The sequence below is a fragment of the Corvus cornix genome, chromosome 14 (assembly GCF_000738735.6).
Source record: "Corvus cornix cornix isolate S_Up_H32 chromosome 14, ASM73873v5, whole genome shotgun sequence".
Taxonomy (NCBI): Eukaryota; Metazoa; Chordata; class Aves; order Passeriformes; family Corvidae; genus Corvus; species Corvus cornix.
In genome coordinates this window covers 13,708,678-13,729,437 of record NC_046344.1, presented here as the reverse complement: position 1 = coordinate 13,729,437, position 20,760 = coordinate 13,708,678, and the positions used below count along the sequence as shown (strand labels likewise).

Sequence of the window (20,760 nt, the reverse complement as noted above, 5' to 3'; positions counted from 1 at the left end):
TATCATGATTTTCTGTGGCCTGACTCATAGCGTTTGATCTCCCAAGGCTGGCGAGAGGTGTTTGAGCCTGCCCTCAGAGCCCCTGGAGCTCCAGCCAAGCACCAACAATGACTAGACAGACTTGAGGGCCACTCCTTCCATCTATCAATAGAGTCACTGTTGGGCAAGCTGACTCACTGCTTTCCCTGAGAACTGTTCGGCACCGGGTCGCCATCAAAAAAGCAGAACTAAAATTAAATAATTCTATATTTTCAGACAGTTAATTCAGCAAGAAGATGGTTTTTATTTTAAGGTTTTGTTTTTAGGAGGTTCCCCCAAAGAAAGCTTGTGCTGCTGCTTTTGCATGGCAGAATTGGCCAGGAGTTCCTGGAGGACACACTCAAGTGGCTTTCACTTCTCAGTCATGCTCTAAAGGCACAGTGAGGAGGATATTAAAACCCACAGACTGCATGTAAGGAAAACACACATACACAAAAGCTCTGGGAACCCCAGGTAGAGAAGCAGAGCTGTTCATAAACCAGCCTGCCTTGGCACAGCACCTCCCAGGCCTGCAGTGGGCAATGAGAGAGTTTTTAATTTCCCTTTGTGTCTCTGCAACCCCTTACACAGGAGGCAGAGCCCCAGACTGGAGGTGTCAATCTATGTTATGTCTTCCTGCACCACTCCCCAGCACTGCACTGGGTCAACACAGCCAAGCCTGGGTGGAGATAAAGGAGATAAAGCAGGGGTGAACATACCTGGTCTGACAGTTCTATTCCTGCTGTAAAACACAAAACTCACCCGGAACTTCAAAGAATTTCCCAATAAGTTCCCAGCCTCATTTAAGTTCAATTAAGTAATAACGTTTAATGTCCCCGGCAGGACAGATGTGGCTTGGGAAGATGACAATGACAAAAGCTTCAGCATGACTGTGCATGACACAGATACAATGAGACAAGAGTTTAGACCTTGGTCACATAACATACCCCCAGTCAGGTCACCCCAGGATCCAATCCATTCCCACACACGCCCTGGTCCTAGAGGAATGCTGGCACAGCTGGATCAAGGGCAGCCAAGCAGCAGATGGGACACAAGAACCAACTCCCTGAGCAGAGATCTCTGACTGGGATCAGACATGCTTTTAGTCTGCAGCAGACCAAGGTTCAGTACAACCCTATTCTCTACATCCAGGTAGCACCACACACCAACGAGGATTGGGATTCTCTGTCTCTATCAGCTTCCTTCAGGCTGCTAAACCTTAATTAACTGACCTCTCTAAGGTATTCATGAACATCAGCAAGCTCTACAATGTCTTCTGATGAACTGCATTTAAGCAATTCATTCTAAATCAGCCTATTCTTCCTGAAACTTCATGCAATATGACTGAATAAAGAGATGCCACTACCTTGCTAAGAAGACAGCAGCTCTCTGAAAACAGTTTTAGGAAAGTACAAGTCAGACTTCTCCACAACAATATATGAAGATGGTATTAAAGGTTTCCAGGTTCTTTGAAGGCCTCCAGGACCTTACAGGAGAGACCAGTCCCATCGCAAACAGGTCACCTGATGCAATTACAAGTCGTGGTGGAGTCCCCAAACTTACCTCAATCAGACACTCTTGATTTCCTGTTTGTGGCATTGACAAATAAAAAGCTCTACATTACAGGTAATTACACTTCACAGAGGACAACAATTAAGAAATAGCCAATTACATTTTACAAGCGCAGGATAATCAAAACCTTCCTCAAATATCTAGAGTTGCAATAAGTACTTAGAAATGGCAACTCCCAACAAATTGCAGGTAATTTAGAGCAATTTACACAGATGACGTATTTCCCTATCTGTGCTCAAAACCTACAAACTTGGTTCTGAAAAATACTGCAGGAATTCCTGGAACGCAGCACTGCTGATTTCTAAAAATAGTTCATTACCTATTTCCACCTTCACTGGCCTCGAAGGTGAGACGTAGGACTCTGGTCACCACAGTGTAAAGAGAAATTAACTACCAGAACACATTTCAGCTCAGGTATTTAAAGAATTGGAGGATCATAACATGCATACCAAGTCTAAACAACAACAAAAAATACCTATTCCTTTTATTTATTTGAAAAATATGCTTGATTTTAATAGTGCATAACTTGATTTAAGCCTTATAGTTTTTAAAGGAACTGTCATGTCCTTTATTTGTAACCCAGTACTGTGGCTTGCACACAGTCAAGGCAGGAGAATCAGGATCAAACAGCAATTTAAAAACCATTAAATGATGGAGAGGAAAGGAAACATGCCTTTTTCATTGGCAGCTTTTTAGACAGGAGATCTAAAAGCATCCCAAGAGGAACAGAGGAGGAGAGAAAGATAAGGATGCAACCTAATGTAGATAGGTTGATATAGTACAGCAATTTCATCCCTCACTTTCAGTGCATAATTTTTTTGGGGGGGAAAAACGATTTTCCTTGCTCATATGGGTTGTTGGAACTGGAGTTTAACCTCAGAGCAAGGCTCTCATATTGTATTTCAAGATTCTCTGCAGTGATGGCTCCCTGTCTCCTGGCCACCAATCCAGCTGTTATTGCCATTACTTAACCACATGAGCATATGAATTTCTGCAGGGCTTGTTGCTGCAAAAAAACTGATGAAGTCTCTCAGGATTTACTTGGCAGTTAATTAAGGACTAAAATCACAGAGGTATTCGTTGGAAAGGACCTTTGGAGGAGCAGAGTAGTCTATCCTCCAGCCTGAAGTGGGACTACTGTCAATACCAGGTAAGGTGACCACTGCTGCAGTTCTTGCTGAGAACATGAGTATTTTGAGAAATCTGGTGAGAGAGGTAAAATCCTGATTAGCTATGGCCAGATACTGAAAGTAGCCTTTTGTGATCTTGCATCATAGAGACCATGGGAAGAGCAAAGAGGAAAGACTAACTTAAGGAAAGCCATCAGTGTGTTTGAAAGAGCCTGGGACAGGCAGCAACCCGACACGAATATAAACCATGGCTGCAGTGTCAGCTGGAGAGAGGGCTTGGTGCAGAAGGGTTCTCTGTATCAAAGAGAGATTGCATGAACACCTTGTGAAGGCATGAAGGGTTGACTGCTGAATACAAAGTTTAGATCTGCAACACTAACAGGAGACCCTAAAAGAAGGAAGAAGTTATTTTCAAACTCTATCTCTCCCCTAACTGCATTGGTAACAATGTGGTTAGAAAGAGATCCATCAGCCATTCTCCAGAACTGTTTTCCTTGTCCTCTGTGCCAAAGGCAGAGTAACCCGATGTTCTACATCCTGTTCACACTCAGCTATTGCTCAGGACTGAATATACTCCTGTTTGACAAACCTGCCTGTTTTATTAAGTAGGTAACTACACTGGTTAGATAATTTTAGATGCTTGCTCTTACAACCCCAATTTTGTCTACTTGGCATATCAATGTGCAGTCATTCAATTTTAAAAGAATAACTATTTTTAAAATTCCAATTGTCAAGGAACCATATTTTTCTTCCCTGCTAATTGCCTTCTGTGGCTTGGCAACATTTTTGTGGACAATAGGTGTTCCTGCCACTACTGTCCCATCTGGAACAAGAGGTTTGGCTCCAGTCCCACCCTCTTTCTTCAGCTCAGGCTTCCAGGATGATTTCCAAAGCCGAGAAGTGAGAGGATGATGCCACTCCATACCACCGGAGGCAACATACTACACCCAAGTCCACAGCCCAAGATGGGCTACCTAGGAGGGTTTCTGACACTGCTGGTGCCAAGCCACAGGCAGCAATTAACAAAGGAAAAGAGTTGCTCGTAGCTTGACTGCTGGCAGTGTGGTTGATGGCTCTGGACAGAAGAACCTACATGAGGTGAGAAACAGAAATCAATGTGGAGCTCACTCAGGGCACCACCACCAGCGACCAAAACCCAGGTGACCTTGCTGAGGCCAAGCAACTGCTGCCTCTCAAGCGTATCCTACCACTGGGGAGGCAAATCCAGTGAACTGTAGGATGCATCTACTCCTCTTAGCATGTGGAATAGCTGTGGGCAAGCACTGGAGGACCGCAGGGCCAGCATTCTCACTATAAACCAGTGGGATATCAGCTCACTCTCCAGAGCTCCAACGAGCCACCTCTCCCAGGCAGGGAGTGCCCAAGTTAATGATATTCGGAAAGGATAGTCAGGTCTTGAGGAAAGGGGCTCCAGCACTGTATGTAGAAATGAACAGACCAAGGTGGGGCCAGCTGGCCTTTCTGCCTAGGCTGCTGCAGGAGCAGAAAGGTCTCCTTGAGCTCTTGACTAAAGCTGGAGCTGCTGGCAGCAGGGTTTGGCAGGAGAGGGGCTAGAACAAGCACTGGAGTCTCTGCCTTCCTCAAATTTGCTCATCTATTCCAGCCACTCAGCATGATGGAGCAGTGGAGCTTGACTGGTGACCTCTCCCTGGCACCAGGGGTGCCCTGCTGATGTCTGGAGCAGAGACACAACTCGAGATGCCCATCTTGGAGACCCTTCCCCTCCTCTCCCAGCTCTGCTGCGGCAGAGCAGCACCCGTGCCACGCCTCTGGCTGGAAGAAAATGCACCCTGAACCTGATGAAACTGCAAGGCGTTGATTGCTTGGCAGTGCCACCCACTGCGGTGCCAGCTGCCCTCCCGGCCACGCGGGCATGGGCCCTGCCCTGGTGGATGTTATCTGGGCTGGTGAGTCGGGCAGAGTGCTGGGTTAGCACAAAAACAACAACAACAACAACCCCAAGGTGCTTTCAGTTCAGTGCAGCACATTTCCTGCCTCTTGGCAATCATCGAGTGAGAAGCATGTGACAAACACCCCTCTCCTCAATAGCACGGGGCTGAAAATAAAAATACTCAGTTTTGCCCAGTTGGGCAGAACACACCAGCACCTGCAATGACACAACCAGAGGAAAAGCACCGAAATTTCCAGCACCTCTAAAACCAGACTGCTGTATCTGAGAGGGATCATCCAAAGCAACTTCACTCCCTTCTTCCCCAGACCCCTACAATCCACACAACAGATACTGCTGGAAGGATATAGAAAGAGGAAAGCAGATGCAGCCCACAGTGGGCACACAGAGCTGCTTCCCCACTCCCTCTCCACTAGTCCCATCAGCATGTTTGTGCCACCCAGCCTCTGCCATCACCTAAACCTATGGAGAACAAATCTGCAACAAATATTAAAATGTGTGAGCCTCATCTCTCTGCCCATCCTAGTGCCAGCCACTGGTACAACAGATTCCACCTCACCAGTGAAAAGCCTGGAGACAGCAAGGCCAGTGGAGACAAAGGTGTGCTGGGTTTACCTTTGAAGGGATTTAGATCTGGAGCACTCAACATGGACAAACTGCTGAGACAGGCATTTACTCAGGTGTATAAACATCACGGGCAGCAAACGCCAGCCTTGCAAGAATTTTCCACCAAAGCTTAAGAATAAATTCAACATGTTTTTAAATAATTATGGATGAATCACTTGAAAAAACTTCCTACATTTTATCTTCAGTTGCTGACACTGATTGTGCAGCTGTTTTGTTTATAATGTAATTACACATTCCCACCTACTTGCACTCTCAGTGTGCAGCAGAGTACCTCAGGTAGCAGAAAACCTAAAGGCTGACATTTCCTTCTGGCCTTTGGAAGTGACAGAACAGTTAGCACAAAACTTAATTTATTTGAGGTGGGAGGCGGGGGAAAGAGAGGCCACAAGTTAATTTCCCTTAGAAGCCCGATGGTCCCCACCCAGAAACCTGCACACAAAAGAATACTGCCTTTAAACTGGTAGGTTAGGTCTGAGACCAGAGCGAAGGTTTGTCAACCATGACAAGCTCTGGCTTGTTTAACAGTCGACCGGAGGGTTGAAAAGTCTAATAAAACCAAAAGGCCTTCCATAACAAAGCTGCTGCCACTTAAGAAGAACATTCACGCCCATTCAGCAGGGCTTTTTTCAAACATGCAGAGGTATTTGGAGCCTCCAAAGAGAGCAAAGAACACCAAAACACAGCAGCTAGAAACTGAAGCTGGAAAAAACTGAAGTGAGCAATAAGGAACACACTGGGAACAGTGAGTAACTAACCACGGGAAGAGATAACAAAAATGCTGCATGACCTCCCTCCCATCACTTGGATGCCTTTCTAAAATAGACACTGCAGCCTGACCACAAGTTATTGTGCAAGGATCACTGGGTGAAGCTGCATGACCTGTTATCTCCAGGATTACCAAAGGAAAGTTTTTCCCATGCCCATTTGGAAAGCTTCCTCTCTTCAGAAAGAGGAAGGTTTATACGGATCAGTTTTGCAGGCTCTGCCAGGCCTGGCTGGGGAAAGGCCTGAAGGCACTGCTTGGGGACAGTGGGATGCTCTGCCTTCTTAAATTCTCCAGTTGGGCTGATTTCCCCAGCCAGCAGCACTCAAACCCTCCGGGTCACAAACTTCACTGGATATATCCAGAGGGGAAACCACCACGCTGTTTTACAACAGTGACAAATCCTATGCGGCAGTGACACATCCACACATCCTTTGCTGCCCATTTCCATCTCGCTTTGCCAGCACTGGTCTGTCTTAAGAAGTTCAAGAAGCCTTTTCAAAGTAGCTTTTCCCAACAGAAGAAAGCCAGGCTCCACTGAATGTGCAGATGTTCAGAGACACATGAAATCTCAGTATTTCCACAACAAAGAAGGCAGCTTGTCTGTCATTGCTTTTCCCGGTAGAGCCATGGACCAAGCAAGAAAAGACTTGTGGTGATGGTCTTGGTTCAGCTCTAGATGAGCAGAAGACACATGCTGCACACACCTGAGGCTGCCAGCCTACCCAACAGCTTCCGTCTGCGGCTTTGCTCAAGAAGGAACACTTTTCATTTCCTAAGAAATAAATGTTATGGCAGTCACATGGACTGAATTAAAAGTACAAAGACCAGACTTCTTAGCCAGAGACCCCAAATTTTATGAAAAAAATTAAAAAGTACATGCCCTTGGAAATCTAAGCTGAGTAGGGCCATAAGGAGAGTAAGAAGGTTCCAAGGTCATGTTTTACAATCTTTTGAAGCCGGAATGAAGCCGATGTCTGATGGAGACATTTCGTGCTGCCATCTGTACAGAGCTTCCCTTTCTCCAACACATTGCAAATGTTACAGTGCAAGAACTTGCTGTCTTTGCTCAGGCACTCTTTATTTATACACAATAAAGGCCTTGTGCAGGAGATCAAGGCTGTATTTCATCGATTTGACATGATGGTTAACCTGTGAACTTTGCCCCTGCTAATAATTTCTATTTGTTGATTCCTCTTTTGGGATCCTTGAGGGTAACAGCAGCGTCATCTCAGCTCTCATTTGCATGTCTAGTGCCAAATGGTTTTACAGCTCTTACTTCTACAAAGCCAGGACAAAGTTGATCAAATGAAGTAGCTACAGCTGGATCCTGAGTCCCCCACACCTCTCTCCATGATCCTACCTGTAATTCCTAGGAGCTCTCCAGTGACTTGGCTCTGATTCATACTTTGCTTGTGAAACCTTGGAGAGGTGATAGAATCATGGAATGGTTTGGGTTGCAAAGAACCTTAAAGATCATCTCATTCCATCTCCTGCCATGGGCAGGGACACCTTCCATTATCCCACGTTTCTCTGAGCCCTGTCCAACTTGGCCTTGGACACTTCCAGGGATGGGGCAGCCATAGCTTGTCTGGTCCTTGGCTACCCAAGCAATCAACCCCACAGCGGTCCCAAAGCAACAGCCTGGACCAGGCTGGCAGCAGTGGCAGGACAAGGAAGCTCCACTTCAAGATAAATCTCTCCCAGTCCAAGAGGCTGATTGCCAGACAAGAAAACAACCAAAATTTATGACCAAAAAGGGCAAATCTGTTAAACACTAAAGACATGGTTTTCCAGCAGACCTAACCCAACCTATACATGAAGTGCTGGAAAAAAGGCAATTCCACCTGCCCAGTCGTACTGCTCTTCTCATTTCAGCACCAGCATTCCTCTAAACACATGCTGGAGATAAAGGACAGAAAACTAAACCTCCAGAAAAGAAGGAAAATGAAGATGGAAAGAGGGAGAGGACTGACTCTCTGGTCTACAACAGGACAGGGAATATGTGGGGGTCAGAGGGCTGAAGGATAAAACCCAGTAGTTTCTGGTCATTAGCTCTGGAGGTAGATTCAGGGACTAACGTGAGGCTGTGCTGCTACCCAGTAGGTCTCACTCAGGTATTTCAAAGAGGTTTTTTCCTCTAGCTATAGCTTTGCCTCCCTCCACTGCTTATCATCAGGGTAGATGAAAGCTCTTAATCTATTAGCTATTTAGATCAGACGAAGACCTTAAAAAAACTGATACTTTGAGGATAGCTTGTATCTTGGGAGCCAGGGGACCAAGAAATTCCGGGTCTTACCACAAAAGTGTACTCTGGACTCTTCAAAGGTAAAATCCAATTTCCATGTGGGTTTTATAGAATTTGGATAATCTGACTTAAAACTGCAACGGTTCTACTTAAATTCATTACTGCCTTACAACACTGAGGTACCCGGACCAGGGCTGCGAGGAACGATGGTTTTGCTTTTACACACAAGCGTGACCTGCAACAATTTGATTTCTGAGTGTGACTCCAGGCAAAGCAGCTCACTCTGGTACACAGGAGGGGAACAAGATGTGTGTCTCCAGAAGAGTCAGACCTTTCCTGAAGTTCCCTGAGCTGGACATTCGGGGCTGCACCAGTGAAGGAAGGGGCAGCTTTGAACTTGAGTGGAGATGGATGCTTCAGCCCCCAGAGGAACTCACGCCTGAGCCATGTGTGTACTGCAAACTAGGAATAAAATGAGGCTTTTCACAAACAAATCGCCTCAAATCCAGCTGACTGCTGTGGGAATGTGTATTTCCAAGAGCATGATCTTTGTAGAGTCCAAAGCTGCACTTCCAAGTGAAGCAGGCATTAATTAACTAATTTATAGCATTAAGATAGATGGCGTCAGACATACTTTGTATTTGAGAAGTTCAAAAGTGTAGCTTTCATCTGGCATTGTTCCACTTCCAAATCATCTCTACTAACCCTACAGCAGAGCTCCAACATCCCATTGCCATGGAAGAGGTGGATAAAGTGGCACCAAGGACACTCAGCCTCACCCTTCCACGCTGCCAGGCCAGGCTGAGCAAACCCCTGCTCTCAACCAAGTGTCAAATCTTTTCAGAGAGATGCTCAGAATTATATTCACCAGCAATTTGACTTTTTAATCATTTCAATTACTGTGACTAAAACCCTTCAATCGGAACAAAACCGGGGAAAAATAACCCCTCTCCTTCTGAAGCAGCCTGCCTAGCTTAACAGACCATACCAAATTGTGAAGGTTTTTGCTTTTGTGGTCTTCACATATTTCATTTAATGCAGATAATTAACCTCAGTTTCTAATTTCAAATCCTCCACATAAGGAAGGGAAGTGACTGAATACATTCACTGACAGATGGAAAATTAAAATATTACTACAGCTTCTGCATGGCTCAAAAGACAGGGCCTTGCAAAAGATCTTTCTTCTTTTATTTGACTGATTAACTGTAATTTGCTTAATGGATTTAAGGATGAGCCTAATAATCCAATGATATATTCAGGAACCGATTTAGGATATCAGCACCTCTGTTCTGATTTTTTTTTTAAACATAGCAATTTTCTGAATTATACATAGTCACTTCTGAAACCAGATTTTTCTACCAATTGCAATAAAATCAGGTCCATGATTTATTTTAAATGGCTGGCGACTGCAAGACTGGCCTTGCACCAGGCAGCCACAGTGCTGTAACTTCTTGGAGCACCTGCTGAAGCCCCAAATCTAGGGATGACCCAAGACCGTGACGTGTTCCAGCAGCCACTGACCCAGCCCAGCAGGCAGCCAGGATTTTTTGGGAAGGTGGGAAGTCAACAGCTCAGACCTAACATGGGGCCAGCGTGTGCTCCCCCAGCACCCCCACACCACTCTCAGTCCCTTTTCCACCAAGCAAGTCTGCCATAACAGGATTTCACAGTCTGTCTCAATAGTTAATAAATCCAGAATCTAACAGACTATTAAAGGAAAACATCCAAGAGGCAGTCATTTTTAAAACGTCCAATGGCAACTAATTATTCAAGGGATTAGCCCATTATAGTAACAACAAAGGAACTCTTAAAACATAAAGCCAAGTTGAACGGCAGATCAAAAACAAGGTGTTCCCACCCCGTGGCCACCTCCTGGGTGCACTTCTCAGCATCCTGGCATTGGTTCAGCTTCCACTCAGCCTTTTAGCACCCCATTCTTTCTGAAACCAGGCAGAACTCAAACCAGTCTCCTCAAAATATAGTATTTCATGATCTGTGCCATCATTGTAAGCACACAACAAAACAGGACCATCATCAGGACTGGACTAGTCAGGCCACAGCTCCGTCTAACCCAGTTATGAAGCCCTCCAAGGACAGAGATTCCCACCCCTCATGCTCTGTTCCTAGGCTGCTTCATGCTCCCAAGATTTTTTTTCACCATGTCCAACATGAATCTCCCTAGTATCAAAAAAAGGGGACATAACTTCCCTAACCCAAATAAAACTCCATCACAATAAAACAAGGCTTTGTTTGCTGGACGAGGTGAGAACTCTCTACTCATGTATCAAATTAGTGTTGAAAGTGTAACAAGCCAAAGCACTGATCCATAACCAAACACAAACACACTACTTCTTCATCTTGATTTGTGTGGAGGCAAAGCTATGGGCACAAAAGGTATTCTTCTTCAAATAAAATCTATTTTAAAACTTGGCAACCACTAGCATAAATACTTTACACTGTTAATGTAATGTAAGCATTTCCACGCAGAAGTTTCATCAGCTTAACAATATATTTTAAAAAGCTGGCGTTAACTTCTGTGCAAAAACACCATCAGTCTCTGTCCTGTATATCTTACAGTGCTCCAGCCACTAAATTACCACTTAGAGCTATTAGCACCAGCCCCCCTCCCTGCTGGATTCACTGGTTTCTCTCAAGAACAATGCAGAACCCAAACTATTCTTCTGCTACTTATTTTCTTTAAAACTGGAAATAGCCACTGCTCTACAAGGATTCTAAACAGGGTTGTATTGATTACAGATTATACTGTGGGCCCAGCAATTTTAATTCAAGATAAGCATTCCCAACTTAACATATGGGTCTAACATCCAGTAGCTGATTTTTTCCTGCTAACAAGCTCCCAGGAAGCTCCGACAGCCTAACTCCAAGATGCATGTGCTGCCTCTCCAGCTAAAAGAAGTATCAGTAAGAGGGTAACACATCTTCAAATTTTCTAAACATGACCGCTCCTGCACCAGCATTTGCGATTTTGCATCCCCAGTTTTCCAACCAGTCAGTACAATTAACACCAATTCCTTCACCACCACACAGTCTTGAGTCAGAGGTGTGCAATTTAATATTTAATTATGAATGAAGCAGCCAACCTCAAAATTAGGGCTGCCAGCTAAACTTCAGCCAGCTCCTTCCTGATGCAGCCCCAGCTTCTGACCGCTGGACCGTTTATGCTCCCTAAGCCAGGGAGCTATCCTGTGCCTTCCCTGAAACAGCCTCTCCATGTTAGTTTGTCATTGCATTGTCCCAGGCCAAAGGTTTTCACATCCCTCTAAAGCTCCTTCAGCTTTTCTCCACTTGCCTCCTCTGCACACCCCATCATGAAGTGCTGGCTGTGTGTTTTGGGGGAGAGCTGCCCTCCCACGTGTCCGGAGATGCTGCCAGTGCGTGGGCACAGGCACAGGGACTCTCCTGGTGATTCCTACCAGCCTGGTGGAGAGCCACATTACCCACCCTTTTCATTTGAACAACCAACACTTGTGAAACGTGGTGAGCTTAGTCAGCTCAGCACTGTGGAAACTAAAGCTTGGAGCCAGCTTATTTTAAAAAAACCCCAACCTCCTGTGTATATGAAAGCCCACGCTGAGAAACTCCTCCATCCGTGCCCAGCAGCTCCACCACCAACGCCCCTCGAAATCCAGCAACTGGAGACTTCACCCACCACCATGTGTCCTCTAACCACCATCACCCAGGCTTCCTTTTCAATACTGTACACTTCATGGAATGGGTCAAAACCCAAAACAATTGGCAGAACTAACGTACATCTCTGTTTGCCTGGTTTTCAGGAGAGATGAAGGCAGAGCTGCTGCCAGGTAACACCATATGCTCTTCTCACTTCCCACCACAGAAGAAAGCAAAGGCAAGGCCTGTGAGTGCTGCTCTCTGATGCTTTGGAAATGGGATAGGAGCCCCTTCCCACACAGAGCTAAAGCGAGAGCATGAGAAACCCACCCCAACAAAAGACACAACCAAACCACCAAGCACCAAATTTCCAACTTTTTAAGAGGCTGCGTTTTCCTGGAGCACTCGAAAAGCAGGCTGCAGGCAGATCTCAGGCACAGGTTTAATTTCTGCTCTCCAGCTCCGAGGAACGCTGTCCCGGCGTGTCGGAAGAAGGTTAATGAACGATTTAGCCGCCCTCACAACCACGTTAGTGTCACTTTCGGAAGCTGCGAGTTAATGCCTGAGATCTTCGGGGGTTACCCTCTTTGAAGTTCACTGATCCATAACCAATGTCCAATTAATTTGCAGGAGCCTAACGATAATGACTATTGGCCTTTTCCGACGCATACAAAAACACAGTGGGTAACAGCGATGCTTTTGGCTTCAGGGTATTCTCAAATCTGCCTGCACATTTGCACACCTTCAAAAATATCCAGCGCTAATAACAGGTTGTCTTCTGCCGTTTGAGGAATTTTTTACATTTGTTCTCCTGAGAGCAGAGCAACTGCATCAAGATTTATGAACTTTCTGCTGAAAAAAAACCTGGAGCTGATTCAAGATGCTCATTTGCTAACAGAGAAATACTTCCATTGCATTTGCTTAAATTCCTCTTTATTTAGGGTTTCCATGGAAGCCAAGGAATAGAAGTTCAATCTTGGGAAGATTAAACAGGCCCTGAGATATAATGCAAAACAGCTTATTTCAACATTCCCTAAAGAACAGAAATGAGAAATTCTTCCACACATACGCCAGAGAAAAAAGGAGGTTTGTGGAAATTTTCAAAATAAATTGGGACCCAGCTTTTCAAATGCTGCATGCGGCCATTGCTTCCTGCTGCAAGCAGCTTTGCCAGCTTCTCGCACGCTTCCTTGGGTGAGAAAGTAAATGAACAAGAAGTCTGCAGGATAAAGATGCTACAGCTTAAAAACCAGCTTGTTTAAGACAGCTATTGCTATACAATATCCAGGAAGAAGGTTAATGCAACAACAACATCTTGCACAAAGAGGAACAACCACCTCATAAATTAGTATCTCAGCAGTTTTTAGAATAAAAATGCAGAGATTATGCAGTTCAGCAGCATCTTCCATGGCAATGCTCTGGATGCCACAGATGCTGACAGGCCAACATTTAAAATACAAAATAAATCCCTTACCTTCAGCTACTCCAGGCTGAGAAGTGCCTCCTCCTCTGGTGAGAATGGCAAACGTTTCCTTGCCTCCCTACCCCACAGGTCAGTAGAGTGTCAGTAGCTACAATGACAGGCTGTTGGACACTACAAATTAATAGCCACACATTTTCTCTGATCTCCATCCTCCAGGTAAAGATTTATTTCACGTTGTTCCAATCTCCTATGAAAATGCCCAGGACCAGTGAACTTTACTTCAAAACACTTCTATTTCACAGCACATTTCTCAAACCATTTTACAGCCTGGCGCAGATATATTCAGATAATGGGTAAAGTGCACCTTTTTCTTGAAGCTGGAGCTAAACAGCTCAGTGTCGCACACAGGATTTGCTACCTGGTCTGGTAAGGAAACTAAACACAGCTGACCCTCAAGTAAGTTATTTTCAGTGTTAACACCATTACTGCTTAAACAAAAAGATACTTAAATTGTAGACTTTTCTAATCCTTCATTTATGGTGAGCACCCAACTGCTCAGTGAAATGCACTTCACAACACATTCAAGGTTTTTATTAACTCCATGGGAATGTCCCAAGACACTGGGATATTTTTTTTCTGACTCCTGATTAAAACAGTGGGAGCCCACATGAATTCTCTGCTTTTCCCCCCCCCAAGGATTTCACAAGCAACATCCCCTCCTCAAAATCTGTAAGAAAACAAGAATCAAACTGAGAACATTTTGCCAGCTGAAAGGCACTGAGACCTTGCGCAGGGCAGGATGCGCTTCCAGCTGCCAGCCTAAAGGGACGGCCGAAGGAGATTAAACACAGAAATGCTTTTCATAAGGCAGGAGGCTTTGAAGAGGACAGTTCAGCTACTTCATTTCGTAATCTTCACAAAGCGTCAGATTTTAGTCTAAGCAGGTCTTAAAACAAGGAGATTTTATTTAAAAAGGGGGGGAAAAAAAAGTAGGAATGTGTTCTGGCCGGGTTCTGTTGATTCAGCAAGGGTTAGACACACACATGCTTATTGATCCCAGAGAGCTCCCTGCTAAGTTAATTGTCTGGAATTTTAACTGAGCTCTCAGCAAGTTTCAAAATCCATGTTGGCTGGAAGTGGGTGGGGGACCCAGAAAAAAACAGGCTGCAGAACTGTGCAAGTCCTACAGTTAAAAAATCCCAGCAATTACTTTCATGAAGGGAAGAGCTTCAGCAGGGCATGGTTTTAACTGCATTTGGGGATTCTGACTTTGACACCACTAGAATTCAGTGCTGGAAATCTCATATGCAAAGCAGTACCATTATCAGGGAGCACCATCAATGCTGCTTCACTCCTACCCACATTACCAAGGTGAGGGTATCTATCTCCTCTGAGCTCCCAGTTGTGGCTCATGACAATGTCTACACAGCGAGTGTCACCACCAGCTGCACCTGCCCATGTTACAGTACCTGAACACTGACCTTCTGAGGTGGAGGCTATGGCCAACCTGGCACTGCAGCTTGCCCAGTCACCTGCACGTGAATGAGGGCTGCCCATGGCTCTGCACTGCCCACCAAGCCCTACCTGCCTCCAGAATACCTCCCGCAGCAGTTTCTCCAGGTGAAGAACATGCTGCAGGGATGATGTGGCACTATCAGACAGGAACAGCCAAAGACACCCTTAAAATAACCTGTGATTAGTTTCAAAGAAAGCTTTGCACTCCATCAAACCACTTGGCAACGCCATCCTGTACCAACATGAATGTTCCCCAGCGCCTATGGTCTTCCAAGGTTTCCCATCTCCCCTGTGCCAGTGGCAGCTCCTAGACCCACTCCCCACCTACCTGAACTCCCTGCCCTCGCTGTAGCGCCGGGCTGAGGCCGCGCGCTGCGTGGCCGTCTCCAGAAGCAGCTTCTGCGTGAGCCTGCTGGAAGGCGCCGAGTCCCTGCTGGCCTCGGGCTCGGCCTCTTGGTCACACTTCCACTCCTCATCCTCGTTCAGAGTTGGCAGATAACCAGGTAGCCCTTTACCTGTCCCAGACCCTGAGCTCGGATCGCTATAAATTTTTGGACTTTCCCCACCTGTCCTTGTGTATTCCAAATAAATATCCGACTTAAGGAACAAAGGGTAGGTATTGTCTTCTATCATGCACTGAATCTCCGTTTGGGCCTGGTCAAACATGTCAGGGTCAATCTGCAGTTTCATGACACAGTCTTTGATGAAGCTTTTTGTGGCCGGTTTGATCTGCCGGGACACAATGCCATTGTTGTCGAGGATGTATTTTTTGTAAATAGCTTTTGCCAGCTTGAGTCTTTTTTCCTCATTAGACACACACTGCTCCAGCTTCCTGAAGCCACTGCAGGCAAACCAAAAGTCCAGCAGATCCGCACAGTCCTCCTGTTTCAGGAAAGTCCTGAAGAGGTTGATGCCATCTTGATCATCCAGCAAGGAGTGCAGCGACTCGGCCCACTTCAGGTAGGGTGGAGTTGGTGAAGCACTCCCCTCGGGCTCGTACCCCAAATCCAAATCGGAGCGCCTCGGTGTTGCCGTGGACGTCTCATTTCTGACCACATCACTTTTACTGGAGTAGAAACCATGGCTAACCGGCCTTGGGTCTGTGGACACAAGCTCCCCCTCCTCACCAGGAACTGGTGGCCTTGGAGCATCTTCAGTGAAGCTTCCTCCGAGGTCCAAGGGGAAGCCTTTCCCCTGGATATTCATTTTTCTGGTACTTGCTCGCGTGGGAACAGTGGGGGATGAGCACCAATCTCAAATCACCAGTATTTGTAGCTCCAAGGCAAACAAGTTTGTTTGGCTGAAACAGATGAGGAAAAAATAAGCGAGTATCACTGGAAATAAACACTCTAAGACAACAAACTACTGGTTATGCGCTGCATCTTTACTGTACTAACACCTCTTTTTCAGCAGAATCAATGGCTTGGTAACTTCTGAGAGCACAGAATCGAGCTCAAGCCAGTCACAGGCTAAAAATGACAGTTACACAATATCCCAAAACTTTACATCCAGAATTTGGCATCACTGATATAGCTGACACTATGCTAAAACACCAGCCAATTTCCCAACACTGGTGGTTTTACATGACCCTGGAATGTGGCAGCCCACATCCAAGAGATCCATACTCAGGTACCACAGGACACATGCCAACTTTTGCACTGCCACCAACTCCTCTGCACTGCCTAGCTGGACAGGACATATACCAGATCATACTAAGGCAACATGTTTTTATCTGGCCATGGATCTAGGAAATTCTTATCCTCAAACAGGAATTTAAGGCTTGTGAAAATTATTTTTAAAGAATATCCAGTTAGTCCTGAAAGCGGGGCTGCACCTTAATCAAACACAGGTGGCTTTCGTTCGCTCAAGTGACATACCAGTGCCACATTCCTCACAAATCTCTGCATTTCAGAAATACGCTGCGTCGCCTCGTCTAGCTCTAGGGGAATCCAGATGCATCATTGACCCTAATATTTTGGGCATCTGGACTGCATTCTTTCTTCAGATGGGCATGTTAGTACAGGAGCTCAGTTCTAGCACTGCTTTTTGTAGGCAAGTCGTTGAGAAAAGGTTCAGTTATGCTAATAAAATTGCATGCTACAAGCCTGGGAAAATTTCAGGTCATCAAAGGAAGATGAGAAAACCACCTTGACAAGGAAACCTGATCAAGTACCATCAAGACTCAAAAGAGCGATGAGTCAATATGGAGGATGGAAGGCATGGGGAAAGCAGGGAAGGAAGAGAAGGGCAATCCCTGGGTTGCTACTTCTGCTGCTCAACAAATTAACATCATCATTTAAAGCGAGTAGCAAAAGCCTTGTGTTACAGAACAGCCTCAGCCTCTAAGCCCCAAGTACTGCAGAGCACCAGCAGCCTCACAAATTACTCCTTGCACTGGATTAACTCAATTGCATGTAAAAACACACCAGGAAAGACACATTTTAGCTCGCCCTCCCTCTCAAAGCAAACCCCACACCAACGAACATCTTTGGGATGCTTTACCATTTCCCCCCCCATTTCCTGATCCTGGCTAACCAAGAACCGCCGTCGATGCCCTGCCTGTCCTTACAGCCCACCTGTCCATCGTGAAACAACCCAGCGAACCCAGGAGCGGCCAGCGAGGATGGCTGGGCCCCGTGCGGAGCGCGGCAGGAGCCAGCGCCGCGCTCCCACCCGGCCCGAGCCCCCGGCATGCAGCCCCTGCCCTGGCACCGCGGGACGGGGCTGGGCTTTGGCACCACGGTGCGGTTCTGGGTGGTTTTCACCCCGCTTCTGAAAGCGAGCGCAGGACTCGGCCCCCCGTTTGCGGTGCAGGTCCCTGGTGACCCGCGGCCGGGTGAAGGGGACCCCCGGGTCAGCGGCCCCGCAGCCCCACAGCCACGCCGGGCATTGTTGCAGCGGGGCGGCGCTGGCTCCTCGCCCCGGCCGGGGCAGCCCCGGGGAGCCTCCCGGAGGACACGCGAGGCGCCCGGCCGAGACGCCCGGCCGGCTCCGGAGGAGACCCCCACGGCCGCCCCGCGGGAGGCGCGGGCCGGGCGGGCTCTGGGGCGGCCCTGCCGCTGACAGGGCGCCGCGCGGGGCCCCCGCCGCCCCCCGGGCAACTTCGCGGGACCCGGCCCGCGCCTCCCCTCAGCCGCCGCCCCCGGCCCCGCTCGCCCGCCCGGCCTCCCCCGCGCCCGGGCGGCCTAGCCCGGCTCGGCGGCCCCGGCGCGGCCCCGCGCTCCCGCCCGCGGCGGCCTCGGCGCGGCCTCGGCGCAGGGCCTGGGCCGGGGCCGCCTCACTCACCCGCGCGGAGCGGCGGCGGCGGCGGCCCGGGGCGGCGCGGGGCCCGGCCCATGCGGCTCAGCGGCAGCGGCGGCCTGGAGGGGCGACGGCGGCACAAAGCGGGCGGCCCGGGACGCCCATGGCCGCGGCCGCGGGCGAGTGGCGGCGGCGGGGAGCGAGAACAGGAGCAGGAGCAGCAGCAGCAGGAGGAGCAGCAGCAGCAAGCCGAGCCCCGCTCCGCTCCGCTCCGCCTGCGCCGCTGCCTCGCAGCCCGGCACCGCGGCTCAGCCGCGCCCCCCCGCGCCCCCGCCCGGTACTGCGGGACCGGCGGCCGGAGCGGGGCGGAGCGGGCCCGGCACGGCCCGGGGAGGCGGCGCGGCGGCACGCGGGGCCCGGGGCGGCTGCAGGCCCGCACCCGCTGCAGGGCCGGCCCGGGGGAGCACGGAGGTCCCGGCTCGGGGAGGCCTCAAGCCCCGGGGAGCGCAGCACGTTTCCAAGTGTGCGGGCTCGGCTCCCCGGACAGCTCCGGCACATGGCCGAGGCTTCGGGCTGAGCTTCCCGGAGAGCCCCGGCTGGGTGGACACCTCAAGCGCTCAGTGTCTCCAGGGCTCCGTCTGGCCCTGGATGAGGGGAGCCCGCAGAGCTCCCTTGAGCATCCCAGGCAGAGACAGCCCCAGAGAGACTTCGGAGACCTCCAGGGTTTCGTCGAAGGGCTCTTCCCAGGAAAGGTATCAACCCTCAAACAACACGATCCTCCACAGCTCTGTCCGTGTTGAACACCACGGCACACCTGAGCTCTGTCCCATTTGAACCATGCACCATGGGCCTGGGGATGCAGAGGCACCGGTCCACCAGCTGCTCTGGTCTCCGCCAACAACTAGAGCTGGTTTGGAACCTGCAATGTATGTCCTGCTTCTCTGCGCTGGGGAACTCTGCCGCGGGGAGAAATCACGGACTGTCCAAAAGGTGGCACTGCATGGACTGGAATGTGTCACACCACATGGAGACTCCCCAAATCGGGGATGTTTGGTTATGGGGAGCAGGGAGGTCCCGGCTCGGGGAGGCCTCAGCACCAGCTCTGAGGCTGCAGTGGTGGAGGACACTGAAGGGAGAAGTGGGTTGCCAGATGCAGAGATCAAATGAGAGTAGCGTGACAGGGAAGTGCAAAAGCATGCTTCTTCCCTGGAAAGCAGTGAAAGACTCTGAGCCAGGCAGACCCTAGATACCATCCCAAAAGCTGAACATGCAAACAAACTGCTAGAAAATCCTCTGAAAATCAGAAATAACTCAGAATGGTTTCCAACAGGCACTGTTTCTGCTTTCTTATGCGATTATGCTACCACAGTTGCCTGCCTCAATGCATTTAGGGAACACTTTTGGAAATGTAGCATTTTTTTTCCAGCTTTGTGAAACTCCCAAATGTCCACTCTGGGCAGTGACACTCCCCATCTCACCCCAGCACAGAGCCTGGCAGGATGATGTGGCTCCTTGCACTCTCTCATGTGAACGATGCTCGGAGCCGATTTTCACGTAGCAGTGCAATACTGATCTCAGGCGTAATAATAGAAAGGCTGATGTGGGATTCAGCTGGTAAAGAATTAAAGGATGGGAATATAATTAATGCAATCAGCCTAGTTTCGAGAAAATAGCTCTTGTCAAACTCTGATGTCATCCTTTGAAGAGATTACAAGTTTGGCTGATAAAGGTTATGGTGTAGAAATAATAGACCTGGGCTCTGTTCAGGCATGTGACTTAATCCATATACTATTCTGATTAAAAATTAGCACAATACAACATCAAGAGGGACACCTTAAAGGGGCTGGGAGCTGGCAAACCGACAGCCATCAATGGGGAATCCCTGCAGAATGGGAGCGCGCTCAGTGGGTGTCCAGGCTTGGATGGGAAGCCCAGTGCTATTCAGTATTTCCATCAATGGTCTAGAAATAGATTAAAAAGCCCTGCTGAGAAAAACGCCGGGGCGAGGGAAATGAGAGGGGCAGGAGACATGGACGAGGTCAAGACAGCTGTAGAAAACTTCACAAGCTGAGTCCCTGGCAAATAAAACGTGCTTGAATGCAAGCAGCTGTGAAAAGATCTGTCCACTGAACACAGGGCCCTTCTGCTGGAAACTCAGGATCTGGCAAGGACAGATAGGGGGGAGTTTAGGAGGCAGGAGGGATAATGTGGGAGCAGCAGGCTCCCCATGGGAGGTGTCCAGCTGAGACGGGGCTGGGTGCTACAGCAGAAGGGTTCCAGCATCTGTGTTTTGGAAAAGAGGCTGAGGAATTGGGAGAAGGTGGAAGAGAGTTGAAAGTGAGTCCTGCTTTGCAGGGTGTAGCCAAGCCTCACAGCCTCCCCGGCAAGTTCAAAGGAGTCCCAGAGACGGCTACATTATAGCGCTTCAGCCACTTCATGGGTGAGAGATGATCAGGTATTAGGGAGTTTTTCATCTCCCAGAGAAAGGCCCAGCAAGATTCATGGCCTGAACTGAGTTAATTTGAGAAACCAGAGAAGATTTCTCCATGCAAGGGAGAACCTGAGGTGGTGGGTGATGAGTTTGGGTGCAGCAGGATGCAGGTGGTTGAAGTGCTGGGGCTTGACATGCCTTCCCTCATGCTGCCATCCTTCCCTGACCTTTCC

General features: G+C 48.4%; 1 protein-coding gene across 2 annotated transcripts in view; it reads right to left on the bottom strand.

Moving 5' to 3' along the window:
• AXIN1 (axin 1) overlaps window positions 1-18,356 on the bottom strand; it is a 71,733-nt gene extending 53,377 nt beyond the window's left edge. The window contains exons 1-2 of one of the 2 annotated variants that reach the window (XM_039560414.1): window positions 18,142-18,356; window positions 15,185-16,156 (exon numbers count right to left, since the gene is read on the bottom strand). In XM_039560414.1, the coding sequence (XP_039416348.1) occupies window positions 15,185-16,062 (878 nt within the window). In that variant the 5' untranslated portion in view covers window positions 16,063-16,156; window positions 18,142-18,356. The remainder of the gene's footprint in view (window positions 1-15,184; window positions 16,157-18,141) is intronic. The other variant, XM_039560413.1, reaches the window with a different exon arrangement.
• Window positions 18,357-20,760: the final 2,404 nt, after the last annotated feature.